Source organism: Microtus ochrogaster, chromosome 8 (assembly GCF_000317375.1).
Source record: "Microtus ochrogaster isolate Prairie Vole_2 chromosome 8, MicOch1.0, whole genome shotgun sequence".
Taxonomy (NCBI): domain Eukaryota; kingdom Metazoa; phylum Chordata; class Mammalia; order Rodentia; family Cricetidae; genus Microtus; species Microtus ochrogaster.
The window spans coordinates 21,393,511-21,419,893 of NC_022015.1; the positions used below are offsets into that span (position 1 = coordinate 21,393,511).

At 41.3% G+C, this 26,383-nt stretch overlaps 1 protein-coding gene across 2 annotated transcripts in view; it reads left to right on the forward strand.

The window, feature by feature from the left end:
• The window catches only part of Inpp5f (inositol polyphosphate-5-phosphatase F), an 83,108-nt gene that overhangs the window by 4,381 nt on the left and 52,344 nt on the right, over positions 1-26,383 (forward strand). For both annotated transcript variants that reach the window (XM_013347870.2, XM_005351350.2), the window contains one exon: positions 24,724-24,804. In XM_013347870.2, the coding sequence (XP_013203324.1) occupies positions 24,724-24,804 (81 nt within the window). The remainder of the gene's footprint in view (positions 1-24,723; positions 24,805-26,383) is intronic.

A 26,383-nucleotide genomic window follows, 5' to 3' on the forward strand; every position in this document is an offset into this window, starting at 1 on the left:
ACACACACTCACATACACACACACGCACACACACACACATGCACACACACACATGCACACACACACATGCACACACACAGGCACACACACACATGCACACACACACACATGCACACACACACACATATGCACACACACACGCAAATCCAGTAATTTGTATGTTAATTAAAAATAAAAAGTATATTTACTACATATATATTTAAAAGAATTTTAGTTTAAGAAATTAAAAAACAATATATAATCCACTATTGGAAATAGTTAAGTAGTCTTTTTCATTTAAAATTGCTTCCACTCTTTCGGCTTTGTGTGATGGGGCAGTGTTGCATAATTTATTTCTGTGTGTTACCTCATTCTATTCCGAGACTGAGTGACCATGAGAGATCTCAGAGCACCTGCTGTACACACAGCATTTATAAGCGCATGGTCCATATATAGCAAATGGTACTTTAAATAATACACAGTAGTGAGCATTTTTTTTCTTTCCTTTTTCTTTTCTCTTTCTCCCCACTACCCCAGGGGATACTAGCTGTCAGAATTCACACCAAGTTTTCCTGCCCGTCTTACAGTTTTGGCAATCCAATTATTTTCTCTTTTAGAGGGAAGTGGCTTTTACATGTTGCTTTGTACTTGTGGAGGTCAGAGGACAACTTGTGGCCATTCTCTCCTTCCACCTAGGGATCAAACTTCAACTGTTGGCTTAGTGGCAATCATCTTTATCATTTTGCCAGCCTGAAATTATTTTTCACTGTCAAATGAAGTTAACGTTTTAAAATGGGAAATTATTATAGAATTGAAATCCATATAGAATACTAACCTCTGGAGGGCTGTTATGTGAAACTGTATTCAGTTTATTTAGTATTTTGTGTCCTGCTGTTACACACACACACACACACACACACACACACACACACACACACACATTCACACATTTTGGGGCAAGATCTCAATTGGTGCAGGCTGGACTTGAACCCCTAATCCTCCTGCCTCAGCTTCTTGAGTTCCAGGACCACAGGCATGAACCACCATGCTTGGCTTTCTAACAATTTTTGTTATCATTGTAACCATCTTTACTAGTGTTTTTTGCCTTTAATTTCTTTGAAAAAGTGCTCATTTTGTATTGTGTACTACTTTAGTTACCTACATAGTACTGTCAACACGGTAGCAGTTGGGCTGAATGAGTCTTTACATTTAGTTTGTTATCTGCATCTTCACCCAAGATTGATACCAGCGTACAGTAGCAGCTTTTACTTGTTGAGCATTTCTGAGCCAGACAGTGCTCCATCTCTATCTATTATTCCATTTTCATCCTGCAGTAAAACTCTGGAAGTTAATTTTGTTAATAACTTCTTCTGTTACAGATGAGAACGTTGAAGCATAAAGGAATAATTTCTCCAAATTCTTGGAGGAAGAGGGAGAGCCAAGGCTTCTGCTCCAATGGCTCCTCAGTCATATTCTTCAGTACTGACAATATTGTTTTATAAAGCTGTGCGTGTAGGTACATGCCTTTAATCCAAGCACTCAGGAGGCAGAGGCAAGGAGGCAAGGGTCTCTGTGAGTTCAAGGCCAACCTGGTCTACAGAGTGAGCTCTAGGACAGCCAGGATAATACAGAGAAACCCTGCCTTGATAAAACAAATATAATGAATATATAAATAAATAATAAAGCCTCTCTACCTTGATGACTATGAGGCTGTAAGATTTGTGTTTCGTGGGCATCTATGAAATGCAGCCTATAGGAGAATAAGAGGCTCTCACATGGGAAGGCCAGTGCAGGCTGCACAGGCTGGTAACGGGGCTCCTCATTTGTTCTTGTCCCTGTGCCTGCCTTGTCTCATTTCCTGCAAACTTAGTTTATGTGGGTATAAGGAACTCCACAATGTTGTTATATGGTAGGTTGACAAATAGCTTTCTAGCAGTTTTTCCTTCTTGGGTTTTTAGAGCATCTGTGGAAAAAGTGGGGATAGATCATGGGGTAGATCTTGGTATGTACTGCATGGGAGCTGTTTCCTCCAGTGATGAGCAACCTGAACCCTGTCTTAGCGTAGCTTTGCAAGAAGCCTAGATCCAGTTTCAGGGCGACCTTTCAGAGTACACAGAGCAGAGAGAATGGAAGAGAACAAACCTTTAAGGCAATCGCCTTCAAAGATGGGAGGATTTTTTTTTTTTTTAAATCCTTGATTCCTAGATACTTGTGTTCTGGCTGGAGCCTGCCAAAGGAGAGTACCATCAAGTCAGAACATTGAGGAAGGAGTGGCATAGGGTACAAAGACTGACAGAGTAGAGCTGCCAGGTGCCAGACCTAAGTGACCTCAGTGTAGTGTTTCAGGAACCTGACTGCGTTAGAGCTCTCCAAGGTGTCCAGCATCATGGGACCTCCCAGCTAACATAGGAAGAATACATTTATCTCTAGACCTATGGCGGATGGCCCTCAGAAAGTCATCTGCCAGAGCTGTATTGGAATAATTATCGTTCCCCCGTTCACCTTGTGTAGTTTGAGCATTAAAGGCTTGTTGGGAGGATTAAATAGTGGCTAGGACCAAAGACTTGTACATTGTCGAACATTGCCTCTGGTTCTGTGCTTGCTTCTTGTTGACATTTTTTCCTGTCAAGGGGGACTCTGTCTTAAAGACCTGTGGAGTTCAGCAGATCTGGTTTCCTTTTAAATGAAAATGAGTGGAACCCACAGATGTCTTTATTTTTCTCCCACCTGGTCCTTCTGCCAGAAAGGTTGCTCTTGCTCGTTTTCTCCTTGGACTTTAAGGTGCAGTAGGCTCATGTCTTTGTACACAGATACTAGACTATTGGAAGAATCATACTAGTTCAGCTGTACTCTTGATTCAGTATACTCTAATTTTGGTGTGACTTTATGGGGATTTAAATGTGTTAGGTCTTTACAAACTGCATTGCTATCTCTGTGGGTTTTTTTTCTGTTGTTGTTGTTTGTTTGTTTTACAGACTGTTCTATTCCTGTTCAAATGTTTTAAAACAATACTCTAAAATCTAGCTTTGAGTAAGTGTGAGGTGACAGTGATGTCACCGAGCCCTGATAAATCATGACGTGTTAACTGATCTAAGTTACGGTCATCATGCGTCAACTGGTCATAAGTGAGCGGAGAACATTTGAATCAAAGCCTTTATCAAAATAGGGGGAAATGTCATTATTTCTTGCTGTGGATGGTCTTTCTGTGCACTGTGAATATGTGTTGCTCTCATTGATTGATAAATAAAGTTGCTTTGGCCTTTGGCAAGGCAGGATAGAGCCGGGTGGGAAATCCAAACAAAGATCCAGGAGAAGGGTAGAATCAAGGGAGATGCCACCCCCCAAGAGGCAAGATGCTAGCATATTGGTAACACCACAACCTCATAGCAATATATAAATGAATAGAAACAGGCTAATTTAAATGTAAGAGTTAGTTAGAAATAAGCCGGAGTCATCAGCCAAGCATTTATAAGTAATAGTAAACATCTGAGTGGTTATTTGGGAACTGGCAGGCAGGAGAAGAAACTCCCATTACAATTTCTGGCTGATGGTGATATATAAGTAATAATGTATATATAGTGTTTTGAAAGTGAGGCTAAACATTGAACATCAAGCATTATAGTACTTGGCACACATTGATAGTGTCTTCTTTCCGTTGCATGTTCTGTAGGATGGCTCATTTTGCAGATATTGGGAGACCCTTAAGGGAACTGCTTCCATTCATTTAAAAAAAAAAAAAGAAAAAATCAGTCATACTTTCTTTGGTAAAACTAACTGAGAAATGTAGGTAGATTTTAGGTCAGTGTTCCTTTGAAACCCGCCACATGCCTTAAGCCTAGAATTTGGGAGGTGGAGGCAGGAATGTTAGACGTTCAATGTTAGGTAGGCAGTGGTAGCCCAGGCCTTAATCCTAGCACTCAGGAGGCAGAGGCAGGCGGATCTCTTTGAGTTCGAGGTCTGGTCTACAAGAGCTAGTTCCAGGACAGGCTCCAAAGCTACAGAGAAATCCTGTCTTGAAAAATATATATGAAGTTCAAGGTTATCTTCAGTTACATGAAACACTGTCTGGAAACACCAAAGCATCAAGTGGAGGGTGAATATGAACAAAATACATTTTATTAAACTCTCAAAGATTTAATAAAATTATAGCTGCATGGTGGTGGTGCATGCCTTTAATCCCAGGACTCTGGAGAGAGGGGCAGACGATTGCTGTAAGTTCGAGGCCAGTCTGGTCTACAGAGCAAGTTCTATGACAGCCAGGGCTTCTGTAAGCCCGTCTTAAAAAACAAAAAACAAACAAACAAAAAAATTAAGATGTAAATAGTGATACACCTTTAATCCTAGCACTTGGGAGGCAGAGAGAGGCAGATCTCTGAGTTTCAGACCAGCCATAGTTACATAGTGAGTCTGTCTTTTATATACCCACATAAACACATGTGTGAGATATTTAAAAAAAAAACCAATAAAAACCCAAAGCTTCTTTTGGTTTTAGGTTCTTTCAAGTTTATTCTTGTATTTCCTAAACTTAATAGTAGGATGCATCAGGATATACTAATTTGTTTAAGGAATCTCATTCTTTTCAAACAACTTTTCACTTTCTTTTAAAGAAATACTGAGCTTTAAATTTCATAATTTATGCAGTACTAATATATTTTATTTAGACAGTTATAATATCTAACTGTAACATTAAGGGTTTTTTTCCTCCTTTTTTGTGAGTATACGATCCCTGGTGTTTCACATAATTAAGCATTGCTTTTATGCCAGATACAAACCCTTTTCACCCTACTCTGAGCTCAGGGTAACTGTCTTTGCCCAGGAAGGCTGTGGTGGTCACACTAAGAGCTTCTGAGGATGGTGGTGTACTAGCCTGCCTTCTCAGACTCATTTCTAGAGCTGTGACATTTTCCTAACTTTCTAGTATTCTCATTTCTTGAAGAAGAGCCCTCCCATTTAATTTAGCATTGTGTTTCTTTTGTCTTTTAAATTACACTGTGAAGTCATTTAGTCTTTCAAAAAAATTATTGGTTGGGGGCTGGAGATGTTTGTAGCTCAAGTGACAGAATTTGTGCCTAGCATGCACAAAACCCTGGGGTCTCTCCTCAGTACTGCATAAAACCCAGTGTAAAATGCTGATGCAGGTCTGTAATCCCAGAACTTGGGAGGTGGAAGCAGGAGGATCAGGAATTCAGTCATCCTCTCTCACTGTCTTAGTTAGGGTTTCTATTGCTGTGAAGAGACACCATGACCATGGCAATCCATATAAAGGAAAACATCTAATTAGTCCACTATCATCTTGACAGGAGATGTGGCATTATGCAGGCAGCCATGGTGCTAGAGAAGGAACTGAGAGTTTTGCATCTTAATAGAAAGGTAGCAAAAGAAGACTGCTACACTGGGTGTGGCTTGAGCATATGAGACCTCAAAGCCCACCCCCAAGGAACACTTCCTACTCCAGCAAGGCCACCTAATAATGCCACTCCTCTATGAGCCAAGCATTCCAACACTTAGGGCTAAGGGGGTCATACCTATTCAAACGGCTATATTACCTAGGGAGTTCAAGGCTAGTGTGGGTGACATGAAACCCTGTCTCAAACTAAACAGAAGCAAGTATTGATTGGAGATTGTCTACCTGGTATATGCCAAAGTAAAAAGATGGATAACCCTGCTACAAGGCTAGCAGGAAGTGTGGTCTAGGGAGGAAACCCGCAGGGGTTCTAGAGACAGACACTAACTTAGAGCCTTTACACAAAGTTATTTGTGCTAGACTGAGTTGGATTTGTTTGTTTTGAAACAGGGTGTCACGTGCCCTAGATGTCCTTGAACTCAGTAAGTAGCTGAGGGTAAGTAGGCTTTCTGAGCCTCTTGTCTGGCAGTACTAGGATGAATGTAAAGTGGAGTGCTGGAAACACTATGCCTGGCTCACTAATTTGAGTCTTGAGGTTTTGAGGTCTAAGTGGTTCTTACCCCTGTTTCCTTCCTAATAAATGGGAAGAAAGGTGTTCCTTGGTTTAATTGTGATGTTCCTTCAGCTCTAAATAGCCAGATCACATCGCCCTATAAAAGTAAAAAGGCTTTTTGAAGGCACCAAGCTTGTGCGCTGTGGGAATTTAACTTACCAAAAATAATACCTTGCTTTTGTTTCATGTGATAGGCTCTCTTTATGTAGCTCAGGCTGTCCCAGAACTCCCAATATAGACCAGGCTGGTCTTTGACTCACAGAATTCTGCCTCCCAAGTTCTGGGGTCAAAGACATGCACTGCTATGTCCAGCTGAAACAACACTTTTTAGGTATAATGCCTTCCTTCTAGCAGGATATCATAGAGGATGGGGAGCCTATAAGGACAAGTAGGATCTAACTGGCAGACTGTAAGATGATGTACCGCTTTCTTCTACTTTCCCACTCCTGTTTGTTTGTTTTTCCTGAAATGGAAGCTGTTCTTCATCTAAGGCCAGGTGAAACAGTGAATTCAAGACAGTGGTGGTGGGTTTGAAGACATAGCTTTTTGTTAGCCCACAGTAGTATATACTATTACAAGAAATCCTAGAACAAAATACAGAAGAGTTTTAAATAAATTTTACAAATTTTTCAGAAAAAAAGATGCAATTATTTAAAAACCAGCTGAGAGAAAAGTTGTGTCTGTTGAGTGTTAATGGCTGTGTCTAAATGAGGAAAGGGAAATACCGGGGTTTCTCTCAGATTACTATCTCCCTCCTTGGCCTCGAACTCACTATACAGCCAAGGATACTTTGACCTTTGACCTGTCTCCCCTTCCCGAGTACTAGAGTTACAGGAGTACTTCACCTTGTTTGGTTTTTGTAGCACTGAGTATTAAACCTAAGGCCTTATGGGCACTAGGCCAACTCTCTATGTACTGACTGACATCCCCTCCCCTTGTCTTTGGATGTGTATTTCTTTCCGTACCTTAGACAGCTTTAATGCCAGCTCTCTATATTAGGTAATATCTGTGGAGTTTGATCTTTACAGTTTCCATGGATGGCATGTCCCATGCATTATTCATGAGTCAGGCTGATAGAGTAAAACTAAGCTACTGATGTGGATTCCTCCCAGGGTTCTGTAATCACTTAGGCAACTAATTCTAAACCTGCCTATATGTCAGAATCACCTACATGTCAGAAGAATTTAACAATTCTATCTATGCTGTCACCCTCCCCTCCATCCCGGCCAGTTAAGTGCGTCTCTCCAAGGTGAGCCCAGACATGAGTAGTCTATAGGCCGCCTAGATGATATTAATAAGCAGCCTGGGTTGATAGCCGTTGAGCTTGGTTTTACGCTGGGAAATCACCACCTGCCACAACTTTGGAATTGGATGAATTCTTCAGCTTGCTGCCTGGCAGAGAAATAATTAGCATTATGGAGTTTAAGGAACTGTGCATCAAACTTTGATCTTTAAGATGGCACCTGAATGAAGTTATTACTTAACCTGCTTTCCCGCCTCATTAAATTCTGAGAATCAAAGCATGACATGCTAACAATTGGAGCTTTCAGTTCCTCATCCTAAAGCTCTTTTCTTCATCTGTCTGACTTTGGTTTGGTGAGTGTCAGAGGAATAATAGCTTTTGTCTTTAGCAGGAAGTGAAACTGGGGTCTGATTAGATATGCATAAACTATCTGCCCCCTTTTAAAGCCGCAGCTGAAACTTGCCTCTGAGCTGTATAGACGCCGCGGGCTCTTGGTCTGAGGGAGTGCCTTCGCTCTGGGATCTTGGAATGAATGACTCATGCTCTCTGCAAGCACACAGTGCTTAATCACTTGTTTTTTGTGTACCAGGAAGAGAAGGGCATATGAAAATAGAAGCTGTGCACTCCTGCCAGACGGTCTTGAAATTAGTGGAAGTGTTGACTTAATGGGTCAAATAGCTGAGCTTGTTTCAATGACAGGATTTGACTGTATGTCACTTTATTATTTCACAAATTAAAATTTGGCATTATTTCTAAAATGCTACACTTGTGTAGTTTGTAAAGAGTTCTTATGTAACTTTGGTAGTACTAAATTTTAAAACTTATTTGTGAATTTAAAATGTTTGTCTTTGAATTTGTTTGCCACTAGCTGAAGGACAGGTTATAAATGGTTGGAACAGTTCAATTACATGGGTGTTCTTTGTGGAGGGATGGCACAAGGCAAGGCCACTTTCTCTGCCATTCTGGTCCTTTCTGTTCCCAGACTAGCCATTAAAAATGCTGACAGTGTCAACTCCGTTGTTGTGTATGCCCAGACAACTACCATTTACCACATTATATGCTAGGCTTTGCTAGTGCTAGCTTGTTTTATTTTCTGAGTGAAGAATAAGATTATAATGTATTTTGTGTTTACATGAGATCTGCATATGCATGCACACACTCACACACACATACAGCTTATCCATTACATGTTGTACTAAATGATCAATTCCAGCAGCTCCAAAACTGATCCTCCATTTCCTGACCAGTTACAAAGTCTGTTCAGGTCTCACTGGTTCCTGTCTCTTGGGATCACATCTTATCATTAATTATTATTTTTATTGATAGACCAACACTTTTTTTTTTTTTTGAGAAAAAGTCTCACTAGGTAACCCTGGCTGGCCTGGAATTCTCAGAGTTCCTACTGCCTCTGCCTCCCAAGTGCTGACATTAAAATGGTGTGCACATTCTTGTCTGACATAATGCATTTATAAATTTATTTATTACTAGCTTTTAAAGGTTTATTTTTTTATTTTTATTTATTTTTTTGTTTTTCAAGACAGGGTTTCTCTGTGGTTTTGGAGCCTGTCCTGGAACTATCTCTTGTAGACCAGGCTGGTCTCGAACTCACAGAGATCCACCTGCTTCTGCCTCCCGAGTGCTGGGATTAAAGGCGTGCGCCACCACCGCCCTGCTAAAGGTTTATTTTTTATTTTATGTGTATAAGTGTTTTGTCTGCATGTATGTGTGTGTTCTATGTACATGCCTGGTGCCCTTGGAAGCCAGAAGAGGTTGTCTGATTCCCTGGAACTTGAGTTAAGTATGGTTGTAAGTTGCCACATGGGTGTTAAGAACCAAACTGGGCACTCTTCAAGTATAGCAAATGCTCTTGACTACTGAGCCATCTCTCTGGCCCATCAATGAATTTGTTTTAAAAGTGCCAATATAGCAAAGACTAGTGTTTTGATTTGTCTTTAAAAATAATAAAATCTTGGGCTGTGTGGTTCGGTGTTAGAATATTTGTCTAGCATATGCATGGTCCTGCTTCTCCACTCTAGTACTATGCACAACAAACAAACAAACACCCTGAAATGTTAGTCTTGCTAGTAGTTTATGGAAATAACCAGTTGTTAGGAGAAATCCATTTTCATCCTTTGCGTCTTTTTATTTATTCATTTCATTGAGTAACTGTTGAGTTCGCGCCTCTTAGGCACCAAGCACTGTCCCAGGTCCCAGGTTCACACAGGTGAACGAAACAGGATTTGGAGTCAATAGCCCTTTGTTTGGTTAGTTGAAAATGATTACATTTATCACGACTATTAAGGTGCTATTTCTGCCTCTTTCGTATCCTTTAAGTTATTGTGTTTTTCCCTCCCCGGTGTTTTCTCTGTCTTTCCTTGGGTAGCACAGGGTTTGTCAGGTATCTTTGTGGGGCTGTCGAGGTAGCTCACTGGGTAAAGGTGCTTGTTGCCAAGCCCGATGACCTAATTTTCCTCCTTAGAGCGTTGGGAGAGAACTATCCCCTGCAAGTTGTCCTCTGACCTCTACACCAGTTTTTCCTTTTTGTTTGGTTGTTTTTCCAGACAGGGTTTCTCTGTGTATGTATTCCTGGCTGTCCTGGATCTCACTCTGTGACTAGGCTGACCTTGAGGTCTGCCAGCCTCTGCCTCCTGAGTGCTGGGATTAAAGGCCTGAGCCACCATTTCTGGCCTCCACATCAGATTTTTTAAAAATATGTTTAAAATATTGCACATTCTAAGGTCAAATATGATAGAAGAATAGGCCAGGCAGAGCTGCAGAGTAAAACCCGAGGCTGGGAATGTATTTTAGTGCTCAAGTGCTGCCTAATGTGCTCAAGGCCCTGATTTGATCCCCAACACCCCCTTAAAATAAACAATATATCATCCAGGTGTGGTAGCGCATGCCTTCAATTGCAGCACTCAGGACACAGAGACTGGTGAATCTTTGAGTCTGAGGCCAGCCTAGTGAGACCTTGTCTCAAAAAAGAAACAAAACAAAGCCAGGTGGTGGTGCTCACGTGTGTTCTTACAGCTCACTGCTTTCTGCCTCCTGACCCAACAGTTCTTAAAGTGTGCAAGAGTCTTCTGTGCATTCAGTACATTCAGTACCTGTTATTTGTTAAGAAACTTGCTGGATCCTAGCATTCTGTGCTACCAAAACATAAGTGTTAATCTAGTCATGCTGGCCAATCACAGGGACCAGCAGTAGGAAGATAGGCCCACCTCAAGCTATGCTAGAGACAGGCTGAATGATTTTGCTTCCCAGACCCACCCAATAGTATAGGTCCTTAAGCTTCCATGAGCTTCTGCTGGATCTGACCAGCTGACTCTGAAAGATGCAACCTTCCATTCCCTTTTTTCTGTCTCTTTCGGATGCTGGCTAGAACCCAAGTGTGCCTTTTCTGGTACTCAGGTCTTCCTTACTCTCTCTAAAACTTCCTTCCTTGTAGCTGCCCTCTATGCTGGTCAACTCAAATGGCTTGGCTTTTTTCCTCTCTCCATTTTCTTCTAACAGGTAGCTGCTGAAATTAGCAACTTCTCTGCCCTGAGTGTTTGCTTTACTCTCATAAAATGATATTACCTTGAGTAAACTTTGCTTGGCTTTCAAAGAGAGAGAGAGACAGACAAGATTTAGTGTTTTTGGAGGCTATTTAAATTTTAACTTTTATTTATTTTTAAGTGTGTGTGTGTGTGTGTGTGTGTGTGTGTGTGTGTGTGTGTGTGTGGAGGTGCCTGTGGAGGCCAGAGGCGCAGGATTCCCTAGGAGTTGGAGGTTGTGAGCTGTTTGGCGTGAATGCTAGGGACTGAGTATAGGTCCTCTCCTCTGCAAGACAGGGCCGAGGCATGCTCTTAACTGCCGAGCTATCTCTTCAGTCTTGATAACAGCGTTTTCTACGGTCCACAGGGTGAAAGGCTTGGCTTTGGACAAGGACAGTGGCATTAGGTATGCAGAGAAGTGTAGTGATCAGCAGATGTGGAGGGGAGAGAATCATTAGGTCTTGGTGAGCAACAAAGGCATCCTGGGTGTCTTGGAGGTTTTGGGTTGGGCACTGGAATGCTGATAGTGAGCTCACACCCCATGCAAAAATGTTACAACAGGGATTATTTGGTTAGAGGACCTGTGGTGCTGGAGATATGTTAGCGCTTCCTTGGACCGAGAATGGGAAACTGTGTTCTCATGTTAACCAGCTGGATGACGGTGACCGTCACTTTACCTGTCAGCCTTGATGGGTATATCTGAACTAGACCACATGAATTCAGTTTCTGTCGGCTTCAGTAGTGAGTCTTTACAATGTGGTTGCTTGATCAGGACCTATTGTGCCATGCACTGGGAACATGAACTGAACCTGCAAACGACTTAGCGAGCTCCCTGTTCTTCATGAGTTCCAATGCAGTCAAGGAGTTAACCAAGTCAATAATTAGATACACTAAAGCAAAGCAAGATGCTGAGGCAGACATTTGTTATGCAAAGTCTGACCAGCTCTTAGGGTGGGAGGACCAAGGAATGTGTCTTGAAGACCAGTGACCCTTGTCCTGAGGCTAGAATGAAGAACAGGCAGAAGTGGTTGGGGAGCAGCATTCCAGACCCAGCCTGGATGAGTGGAGAGCAGAGAAAGGCAGTCAGGGATAGCTCAGACAAGGACTTAAAAGGCTTTCTTCTAAGAATCATTTATTTTGAGGCAGGGTCTCTCTATGAAGTCCTTGATGTCCTGGAATTCACTATTTAGACCAGGTTGTCCAGGGACTCACAGAGATCTCCCTGCCTATGCCTCTAGAATCCTGGAATTAAACGCCACCAAGCCCATATCCTCCCCACCCCCATCTGCTTAAAAGCCTTTCTAAGGAATTTTGGACTTTGTTTTCAAGGATAAAGAGTGTAGAACTGGATTAACAGTGTTTGTATTTATCCTTTTTAATGCCTGGTGTGTTTCTTTCACATTAATGTTAAACTAGGCAGCAATTTTGATAAACAGAAATTTACTGGGGAGGATTATCCCAAATCTCTATATCTGCTTGTTTCAAAAATATAAAGCAATGAGGCTGCAGAGATGGCTCAGCAGTTAGAGCACTGGATATTCTTCCAGAGGACCCGAGTTTGGCTCCCAGTACCTGCGTGGAGACTCACGACCTTCTTTAACTTCAGTTTCAGGGAATTGGACTCCCTCTTCAGACTCTGTGGGCTGGCACCAGGCACACATATGGTAAACATACATACATGCAGGCAAATTATCATACACATAAAATGAAATAAATAAAGCTTTAAAAATCACACAATGCAAAAATTATGAAGGAACAAGTAAACAAAGCATGGGATTTTTATTTATTTTTAAATTTATTTATTTATTATGTATACAATATTCTGTCTGTGTATATGTCTGCAAGCCAGAAGAGGCACCAGACCTCTGTGAGCTACCATATGGTTGCTGGGAATTGAACTCAGAACCTTTGGAAGAGCAGGCAATGCTCTTAACCACTGAGCTATCTCTCCAGCCCCCTGCATGGGATTTTTAAAAAGACCTTAATAATTAACTGGTCAAAATATTTAGCAACTACATAGATTTGGGCAAAATAACTTACAAGGTTGATATAATGACCCTTCTTGCAAAAAGCATTAAATGTTTTCAGTTGTTTGAGGTATTTGGTGAAAAGTACTTTTTTTAAACTCCCAAATAATTTTTAATTAAAATATAATTACAGCATATTCCTCCCATGTACCGTGTAACTCTCTTGTTCCCTCTTGAAATGATCTCCTTTTCTTCTTCGGCTTTTTTTTTGTTTTGTTGTGTGTGTGTGTGTGTGTGTGTGTGTGTGTAAAAATATACTTACCACTTACTTAGTGCAGTTAGTGTTACTTCTATGTGTATGATTTCAGGGCAGAACACTTGATATTACTGGATAACCAATTAGGAGACCCATCCCTGGAAAGGGTGTTTCTCCCAGTCTTAGCATTCCCACGTTGCCTGTAGTTCTTTTTCTATGAAGGGAGCCCCTGATAGTTCCCTCTTCCGTGTTGTTAGTTTGTCTATTGTTGATATGAAGGGAGCCCCTGATAGTTCCCTCTTCCGTGTTGTTAGTTTGTCTATTGTTGATATGAAGGGAGCCCCTGATAGTTCCCTCTTCCGTGTTGTTAGTTTGTCTATTGTTGATATGAAGGGAGCCCCTGATAGTTCCCTCTTCCGTGTTGTTAGTTTGTCTATTGTTGATATGAAGGGAGCCCCTGATAGTTCCCTCTTCCGTGTTGTTAGTTTGTCTATTGTTGATATGAAGGGAGCCCCTGATAGTTCCCTCTTCCGTGTTGTTAGTTTGTCTATTGTTGATATGAAGGGAGCCCCTGATAGTTCCCTCTTCCGTGTTGTTAGTTTGTCTATTGTTGATATGTTTGTTTAGGGTTTGTTTAGGATACATATTTAGAATGCAGTTAGGCATTATGCTGGTTTAGTAAAGAGGTGGTAGTAGATTCTGTGATCCATGACCTCACTAGCTCTGGGTAGTTGGCTAGTTTTCTAGTACCAAGCATGTATTCCCTCCTGTTGAACATGCCCTAAGTCCATGCTGTTGGTTATTGCCAAGATATGAATGCCACTATTGCACCCTTAGGTGCATACTGGCCATTGTGATCATAGGTATTATAGCTGGGTAAGACTATTTGGTTATTTCCTTCCTTTGGAGGCTTGCATAGCACCTTCTGGTACTGTGAAAGTTAGTCCTCAGGTAGGAGACCTTCAAGTCAGATCCAGCTCAAGTCTTCCAGGTCTTGTGTCTTCGGCAACAGGACTTACCTTCAGTCTCTGGGAGGTAAATAAGGGTAACAGCAAAAGCCCATATTGTTTGAGGAGTCTCTTGTACTCCCCTGACCAACCATTTGAAAGGTGGTTTCACATGTCTGGTATTGGGGGTTTTGGTTAGCCTGTGGCTCTTATGGGAAGCATTGCTAGCCCAAGTGGGATAACTTCATTTGGACTATATATGTGTATGTATACACACAGACTTGTATGTATTGTATGTAATTTTAGGTAAACAAATGATATGATTTTATGAGGCTTTTTCCAGACACCCTTAGTATCTTAAAACATTTTTAAAAATTGGCTGTACTGGGTCTTGTGTATGCTAGGAACCTACTCTCACCCAATCATATCCCCAGCCCAAGCAGTATGTTCCGATGTCATGATCTGGTGACTAGATACATATATGTGTGTGCTTACAGAATCAACCTTAATGAGTGCTCCCTCTCCTCTCCCTCCCGCCTCTTTTGTTTTAAAGAAAGGATCTTGCTATAAAGTCCTGGATAACCTGTTCCTCTGTGTATAGCTCAGTCTGATTTTGAACCTACATCAATTCTCCTGTTTCCACCTCCTGAGGGCTGAGATTGCAAGTCTGTGCCTCCATGCGTGGCTCCTTATTTTATTTCTCTTTTATTCTCTTTATTTTATTCTTTATAGTATGCCTTTTTTCCCTGTTCTGATTCTGTTTCACTGCTGTTAGTGTTTATTTCACTACACACAATTGATTTCATGATTTATTGATGGACTGATACCATTTTTTCTTCAAAATCCTGAATTAAAAAGCACATGTAGGTCCGGAGAGATGGTGCAGCAGTGAAGGTGCTTTGCTTCCTCAGAGGACCTGGGCTCAGTTCCCAGCACATTCACTGGGTGTCTTAAACCTGTAACTCCATCTCCAGAGGATCCAGAGGCCTCAGTGGGTACCCGTATGCTTGTGATAGACATACACAAATAAATACTGACACTAGTCTTAAAACATGTATGCACGTAAGCCCACATAGAATATTTACAAACTGACTTTCTTGCTCCCTGTGCTGATCCTCATCTTGTTGCCATGTCTGTCCCCTCTCTGAAAGAGGACTTGGATTCTCATTTTCACTCAGTCAGTGCCAGTGGATACACTCACTGGCTTCTCTGTTTCTATATTTAGCCTTTTATCTTTTTTTTCTAGAAAAATATCTTCCTTCCTTCCTTCCCAAGGTTACTTTTGTGCCTGTACTTTGGATATCATTTTCAACCTTCTTTTTCCCGTTCATTGTTTCCTCTCACGGGTTTTTATTTTTGAGGCGGAGTCCTGACCCCACTGCTCCCTCTTGAGTGCTGAGATCATAGCATGCCTGTTTTATGCACTGCAGCGGATGAACCCAGGGCCTTGTACATGCTACGTAGACACTCTTCCAACTGAGCTGGATCCCCAAACCTCAGTATAATCTCTGCTGTACAGTCTTCCCTGTCCTTCCCACAGTGTCCTTTGAGGTGTTGCATATTTTTCCTTTTTTTTTTTGGTCTGGGCAAAGTGGCTTTGTCAGAATACCAGAATCACAATAGGACTTAGGAATTAGCATTGGGGCCCTTCTTCTTGCCAAAAGTGGGCACAACATTGACAAAGCAACAGTTATACTGCATTGGCCCCTTGGCCCAGGCTGTCTTCTTCTTCTCCCGTTTGACCACCTTGGGAGTTTGACCTCTTGCTTTTCCATTGTGAAGCAGGGAACCATGATCCTCCCAGCATGCGGCCAGCTACTCCCAGAGTGGTCAGTGCCTCTATGCCACACTGGCCTAGGGTAGCCTCATCCTCCGGCGGCCAGCCAGCCAGAAGCACAACTTGATCCTGAAGCTGCTACCGCTAAGTTGTAGTCAAGTAAAACTTATTTTATTTATTTATTTATTTATTTATTTATTTATTTATTTATTTTGAGGCAGAGTTCTTCTGCGTAGCCCTGGCTGTCCTGGCAATGTAGACCAGGTTGGCCTCGCACTCAGAGATCTGCCTGCCTCTGCTTCCCACGTGCTGGGATTAAAGGCGTGTGCCACCACTGCCTGACTTGTTTTTTTTGTGTTACACTTTATTTTTTATTTATTCATTTTGAGTGTGTGGTATGCACATTTATGTGTGCCATGTGCCAGTGTGTCTCCTGTTGTGTGTACAGATCAGAAGAGGTTATCATGTGTCCGCTGTTGCTCTCTGCCTTCTTAACTTTGAGATCAGGGCTCTGACTGGACCTGGAGGCCTTCCTCCCTCTGCCACAGTTAAATGGCTGTCAGTAAGGCTCAGTGATCCTGTTGTCTTCATGTGTCCCCTGCCCTAGCACTGGTATCACAGGTGTGTACCACTATGTCCTGCTTTTTACATGGTTTGCTGGGGAGCTGAACTTAGGTCATCATGCTTCTGCAGCGAGCACTTGACCTTACCAAGCCATCACAACCTTCTCTTCATTCTTTCAAAAAAAAAATTAGATTATTTATTTTCAGTGTGTGAGTATTTTGTCTGCATGTATGCATGTGCATCATTCACATGCATGTCTGGTGTCTGCAGGCGTCCGAAGAATGCATCAAGTCTCCTGGAACTATAGTTTCAGGTGGTTGAGAGCCGCATGTAGATGCTGGAAAACTACCCGGTGACTCACAGCACCGCCAACCCACTTCCCAAGCTCCTTTGTCATTTCAAGCCACAATTTTGCAGTAGCCTGCTGGTTTCCCTGTCCCCAGCCTCCGTTCATGAAGCCTTGTTTCTGGCACTTGCATATTTGAATGTGATCATCAAGCCGTGGTGTGAACAGTATTTTCCCCTGTGGACCTCAGACAGTTGAGAGCCCTATTTAACTGTTGGGTGAGCATTCATTATGTCAACTGAGATTAAAATCCACGGCTGTAATACTATTTCAGTTATGTCATTGTCTACAGGAAGTGCCGACTCGTTGTCCTTTATTTAAGTCAGCTGGCCTCAGTTAACTCCCAGCCCTACTCACACTTTCACTGAACCCACTGGTCTTATGCTACCTAAATATTAATGTATTATTGTTGTATTAAATATTATTTTAAATTTATTTATGTGTTGCTTCTATTTGTGTCTGCCCTTGTGGGAGGGGTAGGGGTTGCATGTAGAGACCAGAAGAGGTAATTGTATTTCTCTTTCTTTGTTGACCTATTCTAGTGAGTCAGGGTCTCTCCCTGAACCTGGGGCTGTGTTTTCTTAGCTAGATTCTTAGAATATAAACCCTATAGATTCTTCTGTCTCCACCTCCACCCCTGAATTGGGGGCTGGACACCTGGTTTGTTATGGGTCCTGGGATCCAAACTCTAGACCTCATGTTTGAGCAGCAAGCATTCTTAACCACCTAAGCCATCTCTCCAGCTTGTTTGAACCTAGGCAAGTACCCATCTTTTAATGATATTCCCTGTCCTGCTTCTGTATTTTCATATGTTCTGAGCCTGTGTCCTTGCAAGTATTTGATATGTATTTCCCTAACAAAAGGACAGATTCCAGAGCATAACATCTTAGATAGTTCCACTTCCTGTCCATAAAGCTCATTACATTTGTGACCTTTGGAGGTCAGAGTTTCAGGGTTAGGGAAGCTGTCCCTGTTTCTTCAGCAGGAACATCTGTGTTGGCAGATGTGAGACTTGACATGTCTAATATAGGGTTGGCAAGCTTGCTATTGGAATAAAAGTTAAAGCATTTAAAAGTAATAGAGATAAAAACAGTTAATTGAAGTGTTATTCTAATTATTCTTTATTAATAAAAATTCAGGAGTCACATATTGGGGTAAGAGCCTTGAAAGATCAGAGAAGCAGAGAAGCCACCAGTACTCCCTGCCCGCTTCCTCCAAACAGAGAACCAAATTCCTCTATGTCCCGCCTTACTACATCCTGTCCTGTCTACTGTCCTCCAAAACCTCTGTAGTTAATTTTGGTTGGCTAGTGGCTAGCTCTACCCTCTGACTCCATGCAAGCTTTATTTATCAGAACACGATCAAAATATCACATATTTCTTCTGTTTTGTCTTTTTTAAAAAAGGAAGATTTTAACTAACTTATTTAACTATATTTATTGTATAATAAATATATACAGGTAAGAATTACATTAACAATGTCCAGTCCATTTGCATTTGACAAATTCAGAGTAATACTCAATAATCTATACTGTTTTTGTGAGTTCAAAGTGTTGGACCTAGTTCACTTTCTATCCTAACTTGTATTACCAATGTAAAACTATCTTTTTATGTCTCTCAACCTTATACACTTTACATCTCTTTTGTGAGTTTCTTTTCTTAATTCGATAAAAAGGAGAACTGTAGCTATTTAGTCTTCAACTCTATCAGAGATCTGAGAAGGATATATTAACTGAGTAAGCAGGAAATGCAGAGCAAACAGCTTTCAAAACTAAGAAATAACAGAAATAGCTAGCTGCCTAGACAGTCACCCAAGGTTCCTTTGCAGTGTTGGGTTATCCATCTTTGGCCTGCAGGCCTAGCATATCTGGCAGACTTTTCTGTGAAACAGGATTTTTAAGGACTGTCCACCTTGTCTTGGCAAAGTTCAGCAGTCAGTTTCTTTTGTATGCTGATTGTTTGATTTGGGCAGCATACTGTCAACAATTGAGGCAAGGGCAGTTTCTTGCCTAGTGGCTGACTTTTATCACAAAGAAAGTAAATTCCATACAGAGTTTCTTCAACACCCATTGTCTTCTCTGAAGTAGATTGGTGCTACCAGAAGCAGACATGCCTCATTGTCATTAAAAAAGGAAAAGAACCTATGTTATTAAAACATCTTAAATGCCATATTCTATAGATTTCTGAAGTGTTCGAAGACTACCCATCTGGCTAAAATATATCTGTTTGAACTTAAAAACATACCTAACATGACTACAAGTTTGATTGTAATAGGTGACTAATAACCTACATTTCTTTATTATTCTAAATAGTTTGTAATAATAACCTTCAAGGACTAGAAATTTACATGACATTGTTGAATGAGCTGTATAGGTACAATATCTTGAACAAGATTAGAAATGCATATACAGTATGTTCTAACAAAACTAACCTCAAATTTTATCATTATACAAAAATCCATATCACTATAAACTGTTTAAGACTAGTAGTTGCTTTTTTGTTTCAAAAGTATACTCAATTATCTATCCTATCATTTCTATATCCTTCCCCCTTTTGAGAATGGGATTCCTGATTCTAATCTCCTTTGTTTAACCTTTTTTTCTTGAAAACAACCAATAACAACTTGTAACCAACCCCCTAAATTATGACAACTATCCATAATCCACTGAGCAACCAAAAACCACTCACCCTACCTCTTGTGAATGTGGGCATTGTGTTCTTAAAATTACTCCCTGCTATCTAGGGGCAATGGCATCTTTAGGGGAGCCTGAAAAAAATAGGTTCTCATCTTCTGTGGAAACAAAAGCCAAACTTCTTTTCTAAAGTAACATATCCTTAGACTCAAATTTTGAAGTCAAGATATATTTAAAATATATATGTTGGTTTAGTTTAGCAGTCCCCAGAATCAAATAATAATCTGCAGTCAAAAAAATTCAAAGAAAACCCAATAATGTACATAATCCAGACTCTCTGTGTATTTTTCATCTTTATTTGGCTTTTTTACTCTATTACTTTTTAATATTTATTTTATTATCTTTACTACTTTTATCTATGACTATACTCTTTTATATTACTTTTGCTATCTCTTTAAAGACTTTGTTTTATTTTTTAAAACTATTTCTTTTTAAAACTGTCTACCCTTTTCTTCTCTCTCCCAACTATGTACATTTTTTAAAACACACTGTGTATCCTGTTGTGTATCTGAAATTCTTTTTTGAACAGGAATAATTTTTAAAATGGTAAGCAATGTTGACACGGAGGCCCTGAGTGCTGACTCCGCCTCTCTCCACCTTTCAAAATGGCAGAGATACCTTTATTGCCAGCTCTGCAAGCCATATTCACCCCCTAGTTCTAGGGACTCAGTGGCTCTATGTCTCCACCATTAAGTAACTTGTAGCACTCTGCTCACAAACCCCAACTGCTCTGTAGCAGGACCTCCTGAAAGAGTCAGATTCCATCATTCTGCCAGTATGAACCAGGAAGCTGTTTCTTAAAGGACCCACGCCTCTGCTTGTGGACAGCAAACAGAACCTGTCTGAAAAATAATGCAGCTGCCAAGAAGCTGTGTTTGTTTCCATTTTTGTGGGTCTAGAAGCCCTCTTTCCTCCGTCCCCCTTAAGCTTTTTTTTTTTTTTTTTTTTGTTTTTCGAGACAGGGTTTCTCTGTGGCTTTGGAGCCTGTCCTGGAACTCACAGAGATCCGCCTGCCTCTGCCTCCCAAGTGCTGGGATTAAAGGCGTGCGCCACCACCGCCCGGCCCCCTTAAGCTTTTTTAGGTCTCACGTGGATCCATGCCAGACGGTGGGTGCCATTTGTAAATGGAGGCTGCATTTTCGTTTCTTAACATCCCAGACCCAAATAATCACACAGAAACTATATTAATTCCAATACCGTTTGACTAATGGCTCTGGCATATTCTTAGCTAGCTCTTACATCTTAATCTTTATATTTGTATATCACCATGAGGCTGTGGTTTACCAGTAAGGTTCTTGTGTCCTTCTCCTTTGGCAGACTCTACCTTCTTTACTCATCTATCTCTGCTTGAATTTCCTGCCTTGCTATATTCTGCCCTGACATAAGCCAAAGCAGCTTCTTTATTATACAGTGGTAATAAAACCTATTCACAACATACAGAAGGGAATCCCACATCACTTGAGAGCCTTAATTCTTCAAATGTTGTAATGACTAATTTCATTCCTAGGAATTTATATCCTAAAGCTAATGTGGTTGGAAGCAAATGAAATACTTATTTAGAATTCATCATTTGTATTGCAGTGTTTTTATAATAAAAAAAAGCTTGATGTTTAAGTAAGGAAGTATTTTCTTAAATGAAAATTATGCCTCCAGGTGAAGTCATGATTTTAAGGATATTTTAATTCTTAAAAAAAAGATTTTCATAAGATTTATTTTTAGGGCTGGAGAGATGGCTCAATGGTTAAGAGCATTGTCTGCTCTTCCAGTGGTCCTGAGTTCAATTCCCGGCAACCATATGGTGGCTCACAACCATCTGTAATGAGGTCTGGTGCCCTCTTCTGGCCTGCAGGCATACATGCAGAAAGAATATTGTATACATAATAAATAAATAAACATAAAAACAGATTTATTTTTAGTTTATGTGTCTAAGTGTTTTGCTCATATGAGTGTAAGTAAGTGCACCACAGTGTGCAGTGCCCGTGGAGATTAGAAGAGGGTGTCAGATGTCCTGGAACTAGTTATAGATGACCGTCTGCCATTTTGTCGGTTCTGGGAATTGGACCCTGGTTCTCTGTAAGAGCAGCAAGTGTTCTTAACAGTTGCACCATTGACCTGGACCAACAGGTCATTCTTCAGGGACAGGTTTCTGAAAGGAAGGACCAGGAGATCAGAAGATAAGGAAGACAGGAAAGTTGGGACCTAGAAGGGATCATATAAACTGTGTCTTATCTGCACAAGTTTATTTTATTTATTTATTTATTTATTTATTTATTTATTTATTTATTTATTTATTTATTTATTTTTGGTTTTTCGAGACAGGGTTTCTCTGTGGCTTTGGAGCCTGTCCTGGAACTAGCTCTGTAGACCAGGCTGGTCTCGAACTCACAGAGATCCTCCTGCCTCTGCCTCCTGAGTGTTGGGATTAAAGGCATGCGCCACCATCGCCCGGCTGCTCTGCACAAGTTTATTAGGAAATATAGCACCACACGTACATACATTTTGCAGGGAAAGCTGGACAGTAATAGAAACTGTCATACAATGGGTCAGAGTCAGCTGGGTGGTAATCAAGATGCACAAAGGGAACACAGGACAACTCAAGTTTATCACAAGCATACAGTGTCCGTAACCCTGTAGGTTATTGGTTCTCAACATGTGGGGTGCAACCCCTTCTGGGTCTAATGACACTTTCATGGGGGTCACCTAAGACCATTAGAAAACACAGATAATAACATTACAATTCATAATAGTTGCAAAATTACAGTTCTAAAGTAGCAATGAAGATAATTTTATGGTTGGGGTCACAACATGAGGAACTATTAAAGGGTTGCAGCTTTAGGAAGGTGAGAACCACTGTTCTTGGGGGAAGTATTGGGTTCTCAGGATCCAAAACTTAAACTACCCCAAGATCCTGGCCCCAGGCCATTAATGGCCTTCTTCAGAAGTTTCCTTTTTTATCCATCAGGGCCTCAGAGAAAGCCAGAGATCAGCCTGGTTCCCACCACACCATCTCTCCAGCCCTGGAAAAAGACAAACAAAAATTTTGTCCTCAGGCAATGTTGCTTATAAAAGTGGGTGGTTGTGTGTGGCACTTAGTTAATGCACAGACAGAGGCCTGAGGTGAAGACTCTTAATCTCTGTGGCCAATTTCCTCTCAGCTTCGTGGTGTTACTTTGTAATCATACATGGCATCTAAAACTTCCTGTTTCAGTAGCTCCCTGTGTAGTTTCTGAGGGAGGAGTTAGAGCAAGTTTACGGAGGTGTATAACCCAAATCAGATTGGCAGACCTCTTTGGTTTTCTTTCTTTTGAGGCACAGGCTTGCTGTTATCCAAGGCTAGCCTCAAATTTACTGTGTATCCCAGGTTGGCTTGGAACGAAGATCCTCTTGCTCGTGGCTGAGTGCTGAGACTACAGGCATGCATCACCATTCCTGGCTCTAGACTTTTATTATCTTATTTTTTTAAATTTTGAGACAGGATCTCAAAACTCTGTTGTCCTGGATGTCCTAGAACTCACTGTATAGACTAGGCTGGCCTTGAACTCACAGAGATCCATCTGCTTCTGCCCCCTAAGTGTTGATTAAAGCATTGTGCCACTACACTTGTTGTTTGTTTGCTTTTTATTTTTTATTTGTATATTTTCTGAGACAAGGTTTCTCTGCAAGAGCCCTGGATGTCCTGGAACTCGATTTGTAGACCAGAATGACCTGAAACTCACACCTGTTTTTTATTTAATAGAAGTTTTTGAGTCTCAGCTTTACTAGACTTCTCTTTTGCTTGCAGGTCTGCCTCCTGACCTGTGGACGATTTGATTACTACTTTTCTCAGCATTATTTCTTCACTTGTAAAATGGGACTCCTGGTGTCAGCCTCATAATGTTGTCAAGATTAGAAATGAGAGCTGGCAAGATGGCTCAGTGGATAAAGGCACTTGCTTCAAAAGCCTGGCAGCCTGAGTTTGATCCCTGACCCCACATGGTGGAAGGAGAGAACAGATTTCCCCAACTTATTGTCCGACCTCCATATGTGTACCACGGCATATTTATGCCCCAGCTTTCACACACACACACACACACACACACACACACACACACACACACACACACACACGATAAATAAAACAAAAATGATTAGAAATGGTAACATATATAGGAGCCTTTAAATCCCCCCCCATTAATTCTTACAATAAAAACTATGAAGTTGGAGTTAGTGTATCTTGTTGGTAACACCTTGCCCAGTATGTGTGAAACCCTGGGTTCTAACACCAGCACTCCAAAATAGCAACAACCAAAGAAATATGTTGTTTTTGTTTTTTAGTGAAAATGTAGCAATAAAGACATTTAAGAAATGGCAGTCCAGCCATAGGGGCTGAAGCTGAAGTATCATCATGAGTTCAAGGCTAGCCATGGCTACATAGGGAGCTACTAACTCAAGAAATTAGTACATAATGAAAAAAAATCAAAATGTAAATGAATTTGAAAACTAAACTATTGCTATATAATTACCCTACTAGTAACAGATAATATTTCAGTCAAATAAAATTTAAGTGGTTATAATTAAAATGTAATTTTTGTCAGTAGAAAAATTTAAAACTTAGCTTTTTAGCATATGTGCCTCAGCACACATGCAGAGGTCAGAGGGCAGCTTGTTGGCTCTGCCCTTTTTCCGTTGGTTCTGGGCACGTACTCTGCTTCCATGGTAAGTGCTTCCATCCTCCAGCCATCTTGCTGGCTTGAACCAGCGGCCATTAAATCTTGCTGATCTTTTGCAGCTGTTGAACTACCAGAAACATTGTGTTTACCACTATGCATGTAGCACTCTTTTGCAGCCCTGGTTGGAGAAGAGTTAAATTATGCCCTTTGACCTTCGGCATGTTTGATATATAATTTGCTTCTCTTTTTGGATGTCTAGAACGGTATTAGTTTACACACAAATCACTGTAGCCTGTTGTGTGTTCCAATAAGGGACACACATGCAGTAGCGCTCAGAAAAGAAGCAGCTCCTATTAGCTTTGTCCTAGAATCATGTGTAAGGGAAGTGGCTTCCTGGTTTCCTTTGCCTTGTGTATGACTGTATGGGGAAAGGTGGTTTTTTTTTTTTTTTTTTTGAGTGTGATCAGGAAGTGGCCAGCACTGTGGCCATTTTCAGGCCTTGTCTTTGGGTCTGGGGCTCCTGGGTGGGCGCTTCCTTTACCCTCTGTAGTGCAGCAGCCTGTTTCCTCCCCTGCAGGGCCCGGCACTGCCTCCATCTGCGGAGTTTTTCAGCCCCTTTCTCACCCCATAGCTGCCCTGGTACCCAGAGTTAGTGCTTTACCTCAAAGAGTCCTTTATGGTAATGCTCTCTGTGGGGGATGTTTATAACTGCTTTTGGGGGTGTACTGATCCTTCTCAAATATGCTGCAGGCGATAGTTTGACATTTTCTGGTAAATACGTTCTCATGATTGCTTCTTGCTTTATTTTAGCCACTGATCTGCTTCTTGCCTGGAACCCGATTTGTCTGGGATTGGTAGAAGGAGTTATTGGGAAAATTCAGCTTCATTCAGGTATGTTCTACAAACTCCTTACAATTGTAAAATTTAACATGACATTCTGTGACATTGTCCTTTCCGAGGTTGCATGTAGATTCTATTATGACCTTGGTTCCTTTGTCATAATTTTGGGTCTTAAAGCAAATATTTCTATTTAAGTTTAATGAAATAAAAATAACACTTTTGAGAAAAGAAGTTATGCTATTACAATTGTTTTGCTCTTTTCTTAAAAACAGTTCTGATATACTCCTTACTTGGTGCCAGGAATTGCACTAACTGATTTAACACAATTGTGAGTCCACACTCACCCTTTCCTACCCTCCCAGAGCTTCTGGTTAGAGGGGATAACAGAATGCATGATCACACGATGCACGTGTAGTCCCTGGGCCTGGAAGTGTGTTCTGTCGAGGAAAGGTACAGCAAGTTCACAGACATGAGGGGAAGGTGCTGGAACAAAGCTGGAAGGGTGGGCAGGTGGCAACGTGATTGGCTGGCTTTGGGTTGGCTGCCTAGTCCTGAGTCAGTCACCTCTGCCAGGGAAGGGTCTTTTAGTATGTAGTGTGGTACATTCAAGGCAGGCAAATGGATGGAAAGTCTAAGTCATTTACCTGGTCCCCACCTGGGAGAGCAGGCACCTCATCTCCCAGCTGTATGAGTATCCATGCTACATATATACAGGAGCCGGAAGAGAGTGTTAATCCCCCTGTAGCTGGAGTTACAGGCAGTTGTGCGCAGGCCCATGTGGATGCCAGGAACTGGAAGAGCAGGAGGTATTCTTTTTGTTTTGTTTTGTTTTGTTTTTTCGAGACAGGGTTTTTCTCTGTAATAGCCATGGCTGTCCTGGAACTCGCTCTAAAGACCAGAGTGGCATCAAACTCGCAGAGATCCGCCTGCCTCTGCCTCCCAAGTGCTGGGATTAAAGGCATGCGCCACCACCGCCCGGCACAGGAAGTATTCTTAACCTTCATTTGATTTTCAGAGACAGGGTCTCACTCCAGCCCAGGCTTGCCTGGAGCTTACAATATAGCCTAGGTGGCCTTGAACTTGATAACCTCTGCCTGCTGAATGATGGGTTTACAGACGCGTACCATTACAGCTGTCCCCTTTGATAATAACTTTAGTATGAATTGTGAACTGTAGGAGACTTTGGCATTGTTACTGTGTAAACACCTCTGAAGTCGGTTAAATCTCTGTAGTATACCTGCTGTGACTTTTGTTCATCTGTTCGCTTTCCTTTACGATTATGATGTGTGTACGTGTGTGTATGGTGTGTGTGTGTGTGTGTGTGTGTGTGTGAGAGAGAGAGAGAGAGAGAGAGAGAGAGAGAGAGAGCACTTGTGGAGGTCAAGAACAACTTTTGGAGGTTGGTTCTTTCCACTGTGAGTTCAGGGGGTGGAACTCTGGTCTTCATGCTTCTGTTTATCCACTGAGCCACCTCGCTGGCCTTGGGTTTGTTTTTTTTTTTGTTTTTTTTTGTATGTCAGGGCCTCACTTTGTAGCTCAGGTTTATTTTGAACTCATGATGATTCTCCTGCTGTAGCCTTCCAAGTACTGGGATTATAAGTATGAGCCACTACAACAGCTGTTTTTAAGT